General features: G+C 31.2%; 1 protein-coding gene across 5 annotated transcripts in view; it reads left to right on the top strand.

The window, feature by feature from the left end:
• PTPN4 (protein tyrosine phosphatase non-receptor type 4) overlaps nucleotides 1–14,714 on the top strand; it is a 218,855-nt gene that overhangs the window by 112,717 nt on the left and 91,424 nt on the right. For all 5 annotated transcript variants that reach the window (XM_031959946.1, XM_031959947.1, XM_031959949.1 and 2 more), the window contains 4 exons: nucleotides 30–117; nucleotides 5,639–5,727; nucleotides 9,396–9,459; nucleotides 14,395–14,567. In XM_031959946.1, coding sequence (XP_031815806.1) covers nucleotides 30–117; nucleotides 5,639–5,727; nucleotides 9,396–9,459; nucleotides 14,395–14,567 — 414 coding nt within the window. The remainder of the gene's footprint in view (nucleotides 1–29; nucleotides 118–5,638; nucleotides 5,728–9,395; nucleotides 9,460–14,394; nucleotides 14,568–14,714) is intronic.

The following is a 14,714-nucleotide window of genomic DNA, read 5'->3' as shown; positions in this document are numbered from 1 at the left end:
TGATTTTTAATTTAGTGTTGTTTTTACAGAGGCTTATCTCCTGCAGAAGCAGAATTCAATTATCTCAATACAGCTCGAACCTTAGAACTGTATGGAGTTGAATTGCACTATGCAAGGGTAAGGATTAAATATTAATATTCTTAAGTTATGCTTTTTAATTTAGCCTAAAAAATTGCTTTTATATTAGTAAGAAAAAGTAAATTTTTTTTTGTCAAAGGTAGTATTAAAGTGTTTATAGCGTACTTGCTGCTGCACTAAACATTTTCCTTGTATGAATGTATTTTTATTCAGTTTAGCATTGGTTTTTACATGATCTTCAAATGTAATGCCTAAACAGGTGAGAAAGTGAATTTCTTTTACTGATGTTTCAGCCAGTTGAATAGTAAATTAGTCATAAATGTTTCTCTGAATGAAAGCAATCTGAAAAGTTTAGAAAAAAAATTTCATATAAATTTAATTCTTCCTTTCCTGTATATTTTCCTGAGACATAAAATGGTGAAAACTTTGCTAATAATTTATATGTAACAATCTTGAACGTTAAGTTGTGAGATTAGAGATGGTCTCTTGCATCCCTTTGAACTCTTATTATATGATGCTATTCATTAAACTCTTTTCATTTAGCTACATGTGATTATTCTTGGTTTTTTTTTTTTTTTTTTTGCTAAACAACTAATAAATCAGATCAATAACAAATTATCTACATTTTGCAGAAGGATAAAATTTTTCCTATGACTTGGTCATATCTAATAATTAGATACAGCATCCCTACCACACACATTCTAACTTTTCTTTTTCCTTATGTTAAACTTTTGCTTCTTCCTCAAAGCTATTATTCTATAGAAAAATTTAGCCTTGAAATCTCTTATCAGATAAGGTTCTTTTTGTCATATGTCAAAATTTTAAGATTCTGTAACAGGAGGATATTATGTCAAGGTATAGATTCTTGATACCTAGAAAAGTGTTGTCATTGTTATGGGAAATGTCCTTTATAATGTCCTCATGAAAGAGGAATTTTTGATTTGTAGTGAGATTTTGCAAAATGCTACTGTCTTGTTAATAACAATCAAGTTTCTTGGAATCCCTATAAAGTTTCCTCAGAAATACACCCTGTCAAATGAAGGAAAATAGCTGTCCAACGTGAGAAAAACTAAATGTATGAAAATTGTGACCTGCCAAGATTGTGAGTCACCCTTCAAATTAGTCCATTGCTTTTTATAATCTTGGACAGAAATTACAGCTTGACGGTTAGCTAGATTTGGAATAGAATTAAAAGAAGTATATCAAACTGAATGGAAATAGGGAAACTGGCAAGCTCCTTACTCTTTAATACCAGTGCAGTAAGAGTCACAAAGCTAGTAAGTATAAGAATAGATCTTGTCTATAGACTTAAGTGCATCATTGATGTCACACTTCCCATGTCTTATCTCATAGGACTTAAATTTACAAATAATATAAAAGTGCCTGTAGAGAGTAGAATGTTACTAAAGAACAAAAATGGCATAAAATATTTATGGGAGAGCATGAAAAACAATCACATTGATGGCAAGGAGCACAGGGGTTGAAATCTGTGTTGGTAAGGAAGTTATATAATTATCAACTCACAGATCTTTCATATGGGGCTGTCCTACTGTCCTTGAGCCATATTCTCTTATTTTAAACCAAGTCTTGAGAATTGTTAATTGATGTAAATAGTGATTAGTATTTGTGTAACTAGATATTGTTTACTTTTTAATTGTAATAAAATCAAAAGACATACTTTTAATATTTTTCACTTAGGAAATCCTCTGAATTCTAAATAACTGACCTAAATTAAGGCAATTAAATAATCATATAGACCTCAGCAGTTTTCGTGAAATACTTTTGAATCTTTATCAGAATGTGAAGTCATATGTTGGATTTACATTTATAACTGAAATAATATTCCTAAATTTTTTGCAATAAGAAAGCCATTTTGTCTAATCCATAATATATCTATGAACTAGGCACTATATTAAGTGCTAGGGGTCGAATAGAGACAAAAAATAGCCCTTACCCTCAAGGAGTTTACAGTTTAAAAGTAGTCTATAAATGCTATAGAAGTTAGGTGAGGCCAGATTATAAGTCATTTTAAATGCAAAACAGTAGAGGTTATATATTAATCCGAAGTAATGGGGAATCATTGAAGTTTATTGAGTAAGGAAGTAACGGGGTTAGACCTATGCTTTAGAAAAACAATCAACTTTTTGAAGGGTAGTGTAAAGTAGGGAAAGACTTGTGTCAGGGAGATTAATTAGGATAGTATTGCATTAATCCAAGCAAGAAGAGATGAGGTCCTAAAACTTGAGTAGTAGTAATGTGAAGAAAGTTGTAGGAAGTAGAAATGAAAATTGGCTTAGGTTGGAGGGTGAAGCCAAGGGATTAAGCCAAGGATAATAACTGCCATTGTAAACCTGAATGACTAAAAAGGAAGTGACACTACCCTTGACAAAAATGGAGAAGTTTAAGAATTAGGGATGTGGGGGAAAGATAAGTCCAATTTAGATGTATTGATTTTGAAATGCTTCCTTTTATATTCAGTTCCAGATTTCTAATAAGCAATTGACAGTGCATGATTAGAACTCTGGAGAGAGACAGAGAAAGTTGGGAGAAAAAAAGGGAGTTGGGTTAGCCTTAGGGTAGACCCACAATTAAGTATCATGATGATGATCTCAAAAAGCAAACTTAGAAGGAACAGATAGATGGAAGAAATAAAAGAATTTTTTTTTTTTAAATAAAGCCTTTTATTTTCAGAACATATGCACGGATAATTTGACAACATTGACACTTGCATATCCTTGTGTTTCAGATTTTCTCCTCCTCCACTCCCTTCCCTAGTAGGCAGGCAATCCAATATATGTTAAACATGTTAAACAATATGTATAAACTTATTTATACAGTTCTCTTTGTGCACAAAAAAACTCAGATCAAAAAAAGAAAGTAAATGAATAAGGAAAATTTTGAAATTACACCACCAATTCTTATTAAAAGCACTAGAAAATAAAAGGATAAATGAAACTTCTCTCAAAATGATAAGTAGTATTAACTAAAATCAAGAGCAAGCATTATTATTATTATTATTATTATTATTATTATTATGAGATAAATTAGGCATCTTTCCAAATAAGATCAGTGGTAAAGCAAGATGGATGTCCATCACCATTGTCATCATTCAGTAGGGTAACAATATTGTACTCTGTTATAGTGAGCTATAACAATAAGACAAGAAAAAGAAATTAAGTATAGATAATGAGAATTTTGTAGACGATAAGATGGTTTCCCTAGATAACCCTAGAGAGACAACTAACAAAGCAATGAAAAACTTCAATAAAGTTGCAGAATATTAAATAAATCCATATATATCACAAAGAGATCATAAAAAAGGGAGAAGAAGCCACATGTGCAAAAATGTTTGTAGCAGCACTTTTTGTAGTGGCAAGAAATTGGAAACTGAGTGGATACCCATTATTTGAGGAATGGCTGAAATAGTTATGGTATATGAATATAATGAAAAATTACTATTCTATGCGAAATGATTAGCATACTGATTTCAGAAAAACTTAAAGAGATGTATATGAACTGATGCTAAGTGAAGTAAGTTAGAACCAAGAGAATATTGTACACAGCAACAAGATTATGTGATGATCAACTGTGATGGACTTGGCTTTTTTCAACAATGAGATGATTCGGGCCAGTTCTAATAGACTTGTGATGAAGAGAGCCATCTGCCTCCAGAGAGAAGACTGTGTGGACTGAATGTGGAGCACAGCATAGTATTTTCACCTTTTTTGTTGGTATTTGCTTGCTTGGCTTTTTTTTTTTTTTCTCTTTCTCATTTTTTTCCTTTAGATTTGATTTTTTCTTGTGCAGCATGATAAATGTGGAAATGTGTTTATTAGAATTGCACGTGTTTAACCTGTATTGGATTACTTGCTATCTAGGGGGACAAAAGTGGGGTAGAGAAAGAGAAAAATATGAAACACAAGGCTTTTGCAAGATTGAATGCTGAAAACTATCTTTGTGTGTTATTTTGAAAAATAAAAGGCTCTTATTATAAAATAAAATAAACCTAAACAGTCATCAGCATTTCTACATTCTGCCAACAGAATCCAGCAGGAAGACAGAAAAATTCAGATAAATAATGCAGTCAGTATAACATGCTTAGGAGTCTGCAAACCAAGGCATATACAAGCGTAATATGAAGAGAAGTACAAAACCCTTCATAGAATGAAGTTATAAATAATAAGTGTATTAACTGTTCATGAATAGGCTGAGCCAATATCAAAGGACATGGCAATACTGGCTCAATCAATTTACTTATCCAGTATCATGTCAAACAAACTGCCAAAGAATTACTTTATAGAGCTAGAAAAATTGATAACAAAATTCATCCAGAGGTACATCAAGAGAACTATGGGGGGGAAGAAGAGGGAATGAACAGGAAAGTGACCTAGCAGTGCCATATTTCAAACTATATTGCAAAGTTATAATTTGCTGCTAGTTAAGAAATACGAGAGTCTGGTCAGTAGAACAGATTAGGTATATGATATACAAAAGCAAAGCACTGTAACTTAGTGTTTGATACTCAAAGATCCCAGTTATTCGGGCAAGATTATTTGACAAAAAGTATTGGGAAAATTAAAAAGCAGTCTAGCAGAAAAGTCATACCTCAATATTCCATATATATGAAGATGAGACCAAAATAGATACATGATTTGCACATATAGGGTAATACCATAAGTAAATTAGGGGGCTATGGAAGAAAAATAAATACAAAATGAATTCCTAAACCAAGCAAGAATTTTTTTTTATTTTTTATTATGTATATTATTTATTTATTATGAATTTTTATTAACTGATACAAAGTGAATCGAGGGAATAATTTACAAAATAATCCTATATTGTAAAGTTAATCAACACTGAAAGCTTTAGTAACTGGTCGTTATAGTAATCCATATCACTTCCAAAGAACTCATTTTAAAAAATATTCTCCACCTCCAGATGGAGAACTGCTAGACTTTGAATGCGGATTGTAGCTTTTTTTTTTTCTTTTCCTTTTTTTTTTACTCATAAAAGTTTTCTAACGTGTAGGTATATTTTGCTTACATCATTTGGCTAAGCAATATTGAATTATAACTGTTTTATTTCCATGTCATTCTGCATTTTGGAAAGAGATCTTTTCCTCATCTTCTCAGTTGTACAATTGAGCTATGTATTTGGGCTGGAAGAGGAAAAATACTGCTGAGGGAATTTCTTGGTTCTGGTGTTATCTCACCATTCTCTAGAGGCTATAAATCAATGAATTCTTTGACTTCTGAGATTCATCTTGCAATATGGAACAATTAGTTCTAATTAGCCTCCTTTTAAAAACTCCAAAGTCATGTAACTTTCAATCTTCTGAATTTTAGAAACAGGAATTTCCATTAAACATAGCTGTTTTCTGAAATTGCATTTGTCATTTTGATTTCTTCTGTACTAATGGGACAAAATATTTAGAAGCACATCATTAAGTAATTTGTTTTATACTGCTCTTGAAAATAGCCCCTTCATTTAAATGAAACTTGATCCTATAATTAAAGCCTAAAACTATTTCCTTTCTGTGATATTTTATATTTTTTTAAAGGATCAAAGTAATAATGAAATTATGATTGGCGTAATGTCTGGAGGGATACTAATTTATAAGAACAGGGTACGAATGAACACCTTTCCATGGTAAGAAATTCTATTAATGTCTTTTCTTTTATATTTGTATTTAATGTTTTGTTGGACTTAAAAAAAAATTACCTGGATTTTTTTTTTTTTTTTTTTGGTTCAGTATTTGAGTCTTTCTTGTTAGTTGAAACTTGTATTTCACCACATTTTAAATTTCCAACATGACTAGAAAGTTGAAGTGTCCGCTGAATCTGTCTCTTTTCATCAATCTAGACCATTGTGGGTGCACTTTAATAATTTTTTTCCTTTAAATAGACTAATTTTTCAAAAACCATACTTTTGTAGATTTTTCCCAATATCCTGTGATTACATCCAATTAGTTCAGTACACCACCATTAAAAATGACCAATCATAGTTATATATCTTTGCTCCCATCAATTAGGGCCTAGGAAGATCACATTCAAAAAAATCAAGTCAAAAGGACCTCAGAAATTGTCTATTTCAGCTCATACTTAAGTAGGAATCCCCTCTACTACATCCCTAGCAGGTACTCATCTAAGCTTGAAGAACTATTGAAAAGGAATTCACTACATACCAAAGCAACCCATTCTATTTTTGGGTAGCTCTAATTGTTGAAAATTTTTTCTTGCTTCATGCCTAAATCTTCCTCTCTGCAGCTTCAACCCATTCGTCCTAGTTCTGCCTTCGGGGGTTGGGGTAAGTAGAACAAGTCTAATCCCTCTTTCACATAAGTTTTTTAAATACTTGAAGACAACTAACATATCTTTCCCTAAGTCTTCTTTGGGCCTAACATCCCTAATTCTTTATATTCATTCTCATAATATATGTTCTCCAGGCTCCTTATTGTTGTAGTAATCTCTTTCTGGATAGATTCCAATTTGCCTCTATTCCTCTAAAATGTGGTACCCATAGTTAGAAAACATTCCTAATACAGTTTGACCAGAGTTTAAAAAAAAAAAATGGAACTGTTATAAGCTCCATGAACTTACGGGTAGATCTGTGTATCTGACACTGCCTTCTTAATGTAAATTAAATTGTGGTAACTTTTTTTTGGTTGGAAGCCCTGCGTTGATTCCTGTTGAATTTATAATACACTAAAAGTCCTAGATCTCTTTCATAGTCCATTGTCTAGACACACTTTATATTTACATTCCCTTTAAGTTTTAAATTTACAAGATAGATAGGTAATACATATACATATATGTACACATATTTATGACCTTATACTTGCATAGTTAACCTTTTTAATCCAAATGTAAACTTTGTCTCCTTCCCCTTTTTTCATTTTATTCTATTTAGCTTTTCATCTAGTCTTTCAAGATCTCTCAAGATCTGATTGTAATCCAATATGTTACTTACTAAAATGTTTTATCTATCCTTAAGGTTTGTTTTATCTAACAATTTGATAAGCAAACCACCTGTCTTCAACCAGCTTTTTTTCAATAAATGAAATTGTAGACTAGAACAGATAACCAGTATCTAGAATTAAACACAGTGTCACACATATAACACATAGAACAAATTAGTAGGCAAGTGATGCTTTTTTTTTTTAAACCAAGAACCTCTGATAAACTGATGAAAAGTAGATTTACATCAGTATTTTATACCATATTGTAATAAATTTCAAGCAGATATGTAATCTGACTTTAAATTCTATATCATTTGAAAATTAGAGAATAGAGCATTATATTTCCCAAACAGGAATAAGGGAACAATTCATATTTAGGCAGATGATAAGATAAAAGACAAACTGCAAAATTTGATTGTAGAAAATTGCAAAATTTTTACACAAATAAAAGCAATGATTTAGAATCTGAAGAAAAGACAGGATAATCTATTATTATTATTTCAGTAATCCGTTTAAGTGAATTAATATTTTGTTTGTAAAATTGTAATACATATTATATGTAAAATATTTAATCTTCCAAAGACATTTCCTTATTTAATACACTGAATCATTTTGCATTTATTGTTAGTATTATATAATAATAATGCCAGTAGCTGAAGTTTATATAATGTCCTAAGAAAAGATGGTAAAAATCCTTGCCCTGAGTAAGTAGGTAGAGTGGGCATTGCTGGACACAGTAAGTACAGAACATTCCATACTTTGACAAATACCAGTTTTGTACTGTTTGGTTTTGCTTAATTGTTTTTCTTTGTTAGAAGGGAAAGTGGTATAAGGAGTTAATATTGTGAAGTGACTGGCATAAAAAAGCATCAATAAAACAAATTAATGTCAGGATATTGAACTAGATTAACTTAAGTTTCCTTCTAGCTCCAAAATAAATTTTGTATGTCTATTAGTTTTTATTTGGGTTTAAAGGATAGAATATAAGAACTAAAACTATAAACATCTATATGAATACATGTATGTGTGTGGACAGACATAAACTCTACTATAAGGTATAACTAATATGAATACATATATACAAGTATATTATTGTTCAGACATGTCTGATTCTTTATAGCCCCATGGATCATAGTATACATGATTTTCTTGGCAGAGATACTAGAATGATTAGTCATTCCTTTTCCAGTGGGTTAAGTCAAATTAATTGTGACTTTGCCAGAGTCACACAGGCAGTAAGTGTCTGAAGCCAGATTTGAATTCAGATCTTCCTGATTCCAGGCTTTACACTCTATCACTGAGCTACTTTACTGTTTCCACATATAAGTATATACTCTTTGTTTTTCCTAAAGATTCAGGGTTTGCATTTTTCTTCATCTTATGTCTGGAAACTTATGTATACATGTGATATGACAAAAGAAATGCCCAAATACATTTTGACTCTCCAACTGTAAATTACAAGTCTTTGTATACTTAAAACCTTATCTTTTTAAAGAGTTCATATTTGAAGGAAGTAAAGGAGTATTCTCCCCCAAAAAACATAGAGAATAATTGTTTTTATGTAGATTTCACTTCATTTGCTTCTTTCAAAGATACTTCTTAAATTATGTATGTGTCTTGCCCTTTGGAAATATACACATTAACCTATAAATATAAAATTAATTATTTTATGTCTGTTTATATTGCTGAAGAGCTTTCCAAAACTAGATTTCTGTATCCTGGATCCCTTTTAGTTCCTTATTATAGAGATTGAAGTGTAAAGAAATCTGAGGGATTTTTATAGCTGCATGTAATAATACAAGGGGGAGAGAGTTTTATGTTGTTGGAGTTTGTTGATGGTATTTTGTTTCATTTTGTCTTTTTTAGAACATTTTTTGCATTAAAGTGGTGCATTAAGGGGAAATGGCATAAGAAACATAAAAGGATAAATTTAAATCGTTTTGAAATGTAATTTTAAATAGAGGCCAAGAATTAGTCTTGTAAACTACTTCTCAGACTTTATATTTTAGGTAACATTTGTGATTTGGAATTTGTTAAAAATCACTTCATGTGCATTATAGAAAGTCTTTAATATATCGGAAAGTGGTTCAAACTCTACCAAAAATTGCAATCAAATTTAAGTCTTAGTCATTATTTTCTTTTACTTTATTGAATTATATTTTGTCCATCATAAGACATTTTCAGCTCATTTTTTGCATTTTATTTCTAAACAATGGTTATTGTAAAATATATATATATATATATTCAGTTTGGATAGAAATGATTCTTTTATGTGGTTATTGTCATGGAATAAATATTTTTTAAATCATCTTTGGCATATATGTATCAAATACTCCAGTTTGATCTTATATTTTTATAGGTTGAAGATTGTAAAAATTTCATTTAAGTGCAAGCAGTTTTTTATTCAACTTAGGAAAGAATTGGTAAGTATTAATCTTATTTTGTCAAATTAACATAGAAATTAAGATATATTTTAAAAGAGTAGTATAGCCATTTTCATATTGTAAGCTTTTCACATTTTGTTGGATAGAAGAGACTCATATAACTGCATTGCTATAACTTCTTTTGAATTAAATTTATGTAAATTTTAAGTAGTGATGAATTTGAAAATCAAATGTGACTTCAGATAAGTTTCCTTTTAGTTAGGACATGATATTTATTATTGATAGATCCATAAAAATAGCTTATCCTTACTGGGTATATTTTCTGCTAATGAAGTTACTGATTGGATAAAAAACAACAACAAAAAGTCCTTGAAAATGACAGAGCAGGCCAAGATTAACAGTTATTTGACTATCTATAAAATTTTATTGTTGATAATGTAAACATGACCAAAGAAGTGACATACTTTTTTTGTGGAGGAGAGAGGGAAGAACCAAACTATATCAATATTGATATTCTTGTGAAAAAAAGAAACTGGTAGGGGATAGGAGGGGAAATTACACAGATATAGTAAATGCAAGAATTGCTCACAGATTTTCTTCAGAGATAATAAACCAAGGAATTTAACATTTGGTTTCATTGTATGTCTGGAAGCAAAAAAGAACCCTGTTTTTGTGGAATACTTGGCCATCCTCGAAATAAGTATAAGCCAGTGCTAATACTGGGAAGAAATGGCAGTTTGTGTGATGATAAATATCTGTTACACAAAAGGACAAAAAAAGGCTATATAGAATTTGACAAAATTTTTCAAATTAATTCAAATATATTTCCTATCTTTATATGAAAGTAAACATATGGAAGACAATATGGAATAAAAGAAAAGGACTGCCTTTAGAGTAAGAGGACTTGGGTTCAGATCCTGACAGTCCTATTTACTGCATGTATGACATTTGGCAAGATTTTTCCATTTCTAAGCTTTAATCTCTCCATTTGTAAAGTAAAGAGGTTAGTCTAGGCTCCGAGGTCCCTTTTAGCTATAAATCTATGATCTATGAAAAACTGGAAAGTATGACTCAGATTTGAGAAGTGAAAGAGAACAAATACTTGTAGACTAGTCAGAAGCCTCACATCTATACACCATAAATAATTCTTTCAGAAATAATTGGAAGGGACTTGCTTGACACAGCAAAAATAGAGTGATATCACACGCAAAAAAAATGGATTTGTGTATATGTTAATAGAAAGGAAACAATGAATTATCATAGAATGATTATCGAAATCAACTACCTATTTACTGTTGCACTATCGTCATCCTAGATAAAGTAAAAGTCAAATTTAAAATCAAATTAGAAAAAAAATGATAAAAGTGAGAAAAGACCATTGATTTAACCTGAACTACTTAAATAAGCTATGTTAATAGGAAGTAGAATAAGTCATATATATAGCAATTTGATTGTCTTATAATCTTATATTTCTTGGTTTATGAGTTGATGGACTAAAGGCATAGAATTAGATATGTATTCTCATGCATGGCATATCTTGCTTTGCTTTTCTTGATTATACATATTATATATATATATATAATGTATATATAGTGTGTATGTATGTGTGTGTGTACACACTCATACACACGCACGCACACACACACACACACACGGCTAGGGTCACACAGCTAGGAAGTATTAAGTGTCTAAGGCCAAATTTGAACTCAGGTCCTCCTGACTTCAGGGCTGGCACTCTATCCACTGTACCACCTAGCTGCCCTTTAAATACTTTTTGAAATTAAAAAAGTCATGTAAAAGGATTAGACTAGATATCTAACCTACTGTCCTTCTAGCTCTAATGCTATGTTCCTTTCATCCTATGAGGATGTTTTGATGATCTAGGTTGACGATGTTTGGAATTTTTGCTGCTTTTAAAATTTTATATAAATAAAAGCAGATTAATATTATATTCCTATCTTTTACCATCATCTACTTAATAATTCCTCAGATACACATTAAATACCTACTAGGTTTAGAACACTTCTTTAGTACTTGGTGAAAATTGAAAAAATTTAAATATCATCACTCTTATGAAATTACCCCTTAATAGCCAGAAGCAAGTACTTAATTTTCATTTCATAGAAATCTGTGCAAATCAAGTCATGGCTTTTTAAAAAAATTAAATATATCAAAAAAGTTTTCTCAAGATAACCTGCTTATGCTCTAAAGTACATTAGAATGAATCTGACAAAAAAAATTATTAATCATGTACCAAAAACTGTGTTAAACTTGGGATAATAAAAGAACCAAGATTTTAGCATAGGAAGACAGGAACTAGAAAAGGAGAGGGATAGTGTGGTTTTTGAAGTGTCTGGGAAATGACATGGAAGTTCATTTCCAATTAAAATAAAGTAAAAACTCACCTATCAAAGTCTAGCATCCTAATTTTATAATCCCAAGATTCTAGTATAGGAGGAGGAAGAGGAAGAGAAGAAGGAGGAGGAGGAGGAGGAGGGAGGAGTGTCTTAGGAGGCAGATATCATAATGTGGAAATGACTAGGAAATGATTGTGTGTGTATGTAAAAAAGATGATTACCCACAGACTGGTAGAGCTAAAGGGTAAAATGAAAATTAAGAAACAATCCACTGATAATCTCTTAGCATAAACTCCATGCTGAAAACATACAGTTATTTCATAGTTGAATAGACTGACCTTAGATCCAAGACTGAAGGGAAGAAAGTTAAGTCAAAACATTGATGAAAGACTAGCAGAATAGCAAGGAGTCAAGGAGTTGAGAAAGCATCATTAAATAATCATGGACTTCATGAAAAACCATGGCCAAACAAAAATTGAGCAGCATCAGGAAATCAAAAAAGATGGTTGCCCACAGACTGGTAGAGCTAAAGGGCAAAATGAAAATTAAGAAACAATCCACTGATAACCTCTTAACATAAACTTCATGCTGAAAACATACAGTAATTTCATAGTCAAATTGCTAAACTTTCAAATCAAAGGAAAAAAAAAGACAAGTAAACACAAAGTTTCAAATAACAGAGAACACCACACAGGTTCATGTTGTGCTCTGCAACTGTGAGAGAGAGGAAAAAAATCTTTGAAAAGGCAGAATATGAAGATTTTTTTCAGTCAAGAATAATTTACCCTGTTAGGAGTCCATGTAATCCTGCAGGCTCACAATAGAGTCTTTAATAGAATAAATGGTTTTTCTTCTCTTGATGAGAAGAAATTCTGAAATGCAAATACTTCAGGTGAGAGAAATCTAGAAATGTAAATGTATGTGAGCAGTTGGACTTGATTAAATGATGATTAAGACCTTACATTCTTAGAAAGGGAACATAGATAAGTATCCTTTCAATATCCCATTGTTTTTTTTCAGAGGTCTTAGACACATTAGGGGACTAATGTGTGCATTGGTTGTGTTTTGTTGACTTTGCTAGAGGAAAGAAAAGTGAAAGGTGGAAAGAAATATACTGAAAAATTTTAGACAATAGTAGAAAAAATTTATTTCTCAAAATTGGTACATGAGCAAAAAGAGTACAAATATGAAGGAGGAAATATCTCATGAATCTTCATCATTTTGGGTGGGCAAAGGCATGCTTAAATGTATAAAATAGAAACAGATGATAAGGAAATGGAGTGTGTGTGTGTGTGTGTGTGTGTGTGTGTGTATTTAAAGAAGTAAGTGGAGATATTTAAGAAAGTGTGGTAGTGATACTTTAAAAAAAAAGACAATGTGTATCAAAAAAAAAATTTAAATAAAAATGAGTGGAAGGAAATTCAGAAAGTAAGAAGCCCAGGCAGGGAGTATTGCTCCTACCATGAAATATTTAATTTACACTTCAAAAAATAAACTTTCATATGTAATGATCTTATTTTTGTCCTTTGTATTTGAAAATGTTCATATTTGTTGATGATTGTCAAGTTCATGATTTTAAAGTACTACAAATCTCTTTTCTACCTACATGGTTGATGTCTTGGAATGAGAAGAGGCTAAAGGTAGGGATCCTAAACAGGAGACTATTACAGTCATGTAGATGAGAACTTGGTTTGGAGATTTTGTAAGTAGAAAGGAAGAAACATATGTAAGAATTATTATGAACATGGAACAGGACTTACCAACTGTAGGGTGAATAACAGGAGTCAATGATGATATAAAGGTGTGAATCTTGGTGACTGTGATGCCTTTGACAGAAATAAAGAATCTGCTGTTTTGAAACACAAAGAATGTTCTCATGTTAGTCATATAAAGAAATTTGATGCTTATTGGGTTACCAGGAGATATAATAACTTCATTTATAAATGTGTATGTATAAATGAAGCATTAAGATAAAATAAAACAAAAGGTGGTCATTTCTAAAATGAATGAAAAACAAAATCATTGATTAAGCACGATATGTTAAACCCTATGCTGAGAGCTAGAAATACAAATAGAAAAAAATGAGAAACTTTCGGTTCCTAAGGAATTCACATTTCAGTTGGTATGACAGCACATTTAAAACAGTACAGTTCTGAGGCATATGGAGAAATATCTATGATTGTTTTAAGGATTCAGTGGCAAGGATTCAATTAGCAGGTAGCTAAGTCCGTTAGTCTGGAGTGAAAAATAACAAGGCAATATGGTAAGACCTATCAGACCTTAGGACACAGTGGCAATACAAATTAAAAGTCCTTGTGGTCCTCCATGTAAGTGAAGAAATTGTTATTGTTGAATCAGGGTAAACAATCATCCAAATGTGAAGAATTTTGTTTTTCTACTTGGCCATCCAGATGGTGTGTGGATTGCACAGATCATCAGGAGAGGAGGAAAGTGTGAGAATGGGGAAAGGGAACACCCTTTGGCAGTGACTCTACAGTAGTTTGATTGTAAATCCTTCTAAATGATAATGATATTAATGCTAATTGTAGAAAATAATACATTTTATCAAATTGTTTTATGTTTTTTTGTTTTGGGATGGGGGGTTCATTCCTTACAGCATGAATCTAGAGAAACATTACTGGGATTCAATATGGTGAATTATAGAGCTTGTAAAAATTTATGGAAAGCATGTGTAGAACATCACACATTTTTTCGTTTGGATAGACCATTGCCACCTCAGAAGAATTTTTTTGCACATTATTTTACTTTGGGTTCAAAGTTCCGATACTGGTAAGTACTACTTTTATCTTTAATGTTTTGATATTGTCATTTTTGGAAGTCACATTCTACTTTACAGTACCATAAAATATTCATGGTGCCTGGTCATGTTAACTATGTAAAAATCTAATTTTTCTTATCTAAATTTTGGACACAGAT

Source organism: Sarcophilus harrisii, chromosome 3 (assembly GCF_902635505.1).
Source record: "Sarcophilus harrisii chromosome 3, mSarHar1.11, whole genome shotgun sequence".
NCBI classification, from domain to species: domain Eukaryota; kingdom Metazoa; phylum Chordata; class Mammalia; order Dasyuromorphia; family Dasyuridae; genus Sarcophilus; species Sarcophilus harrisii.
This window is presented reverse-complemented; position numbering and strand designations above follow the sequence as displayed.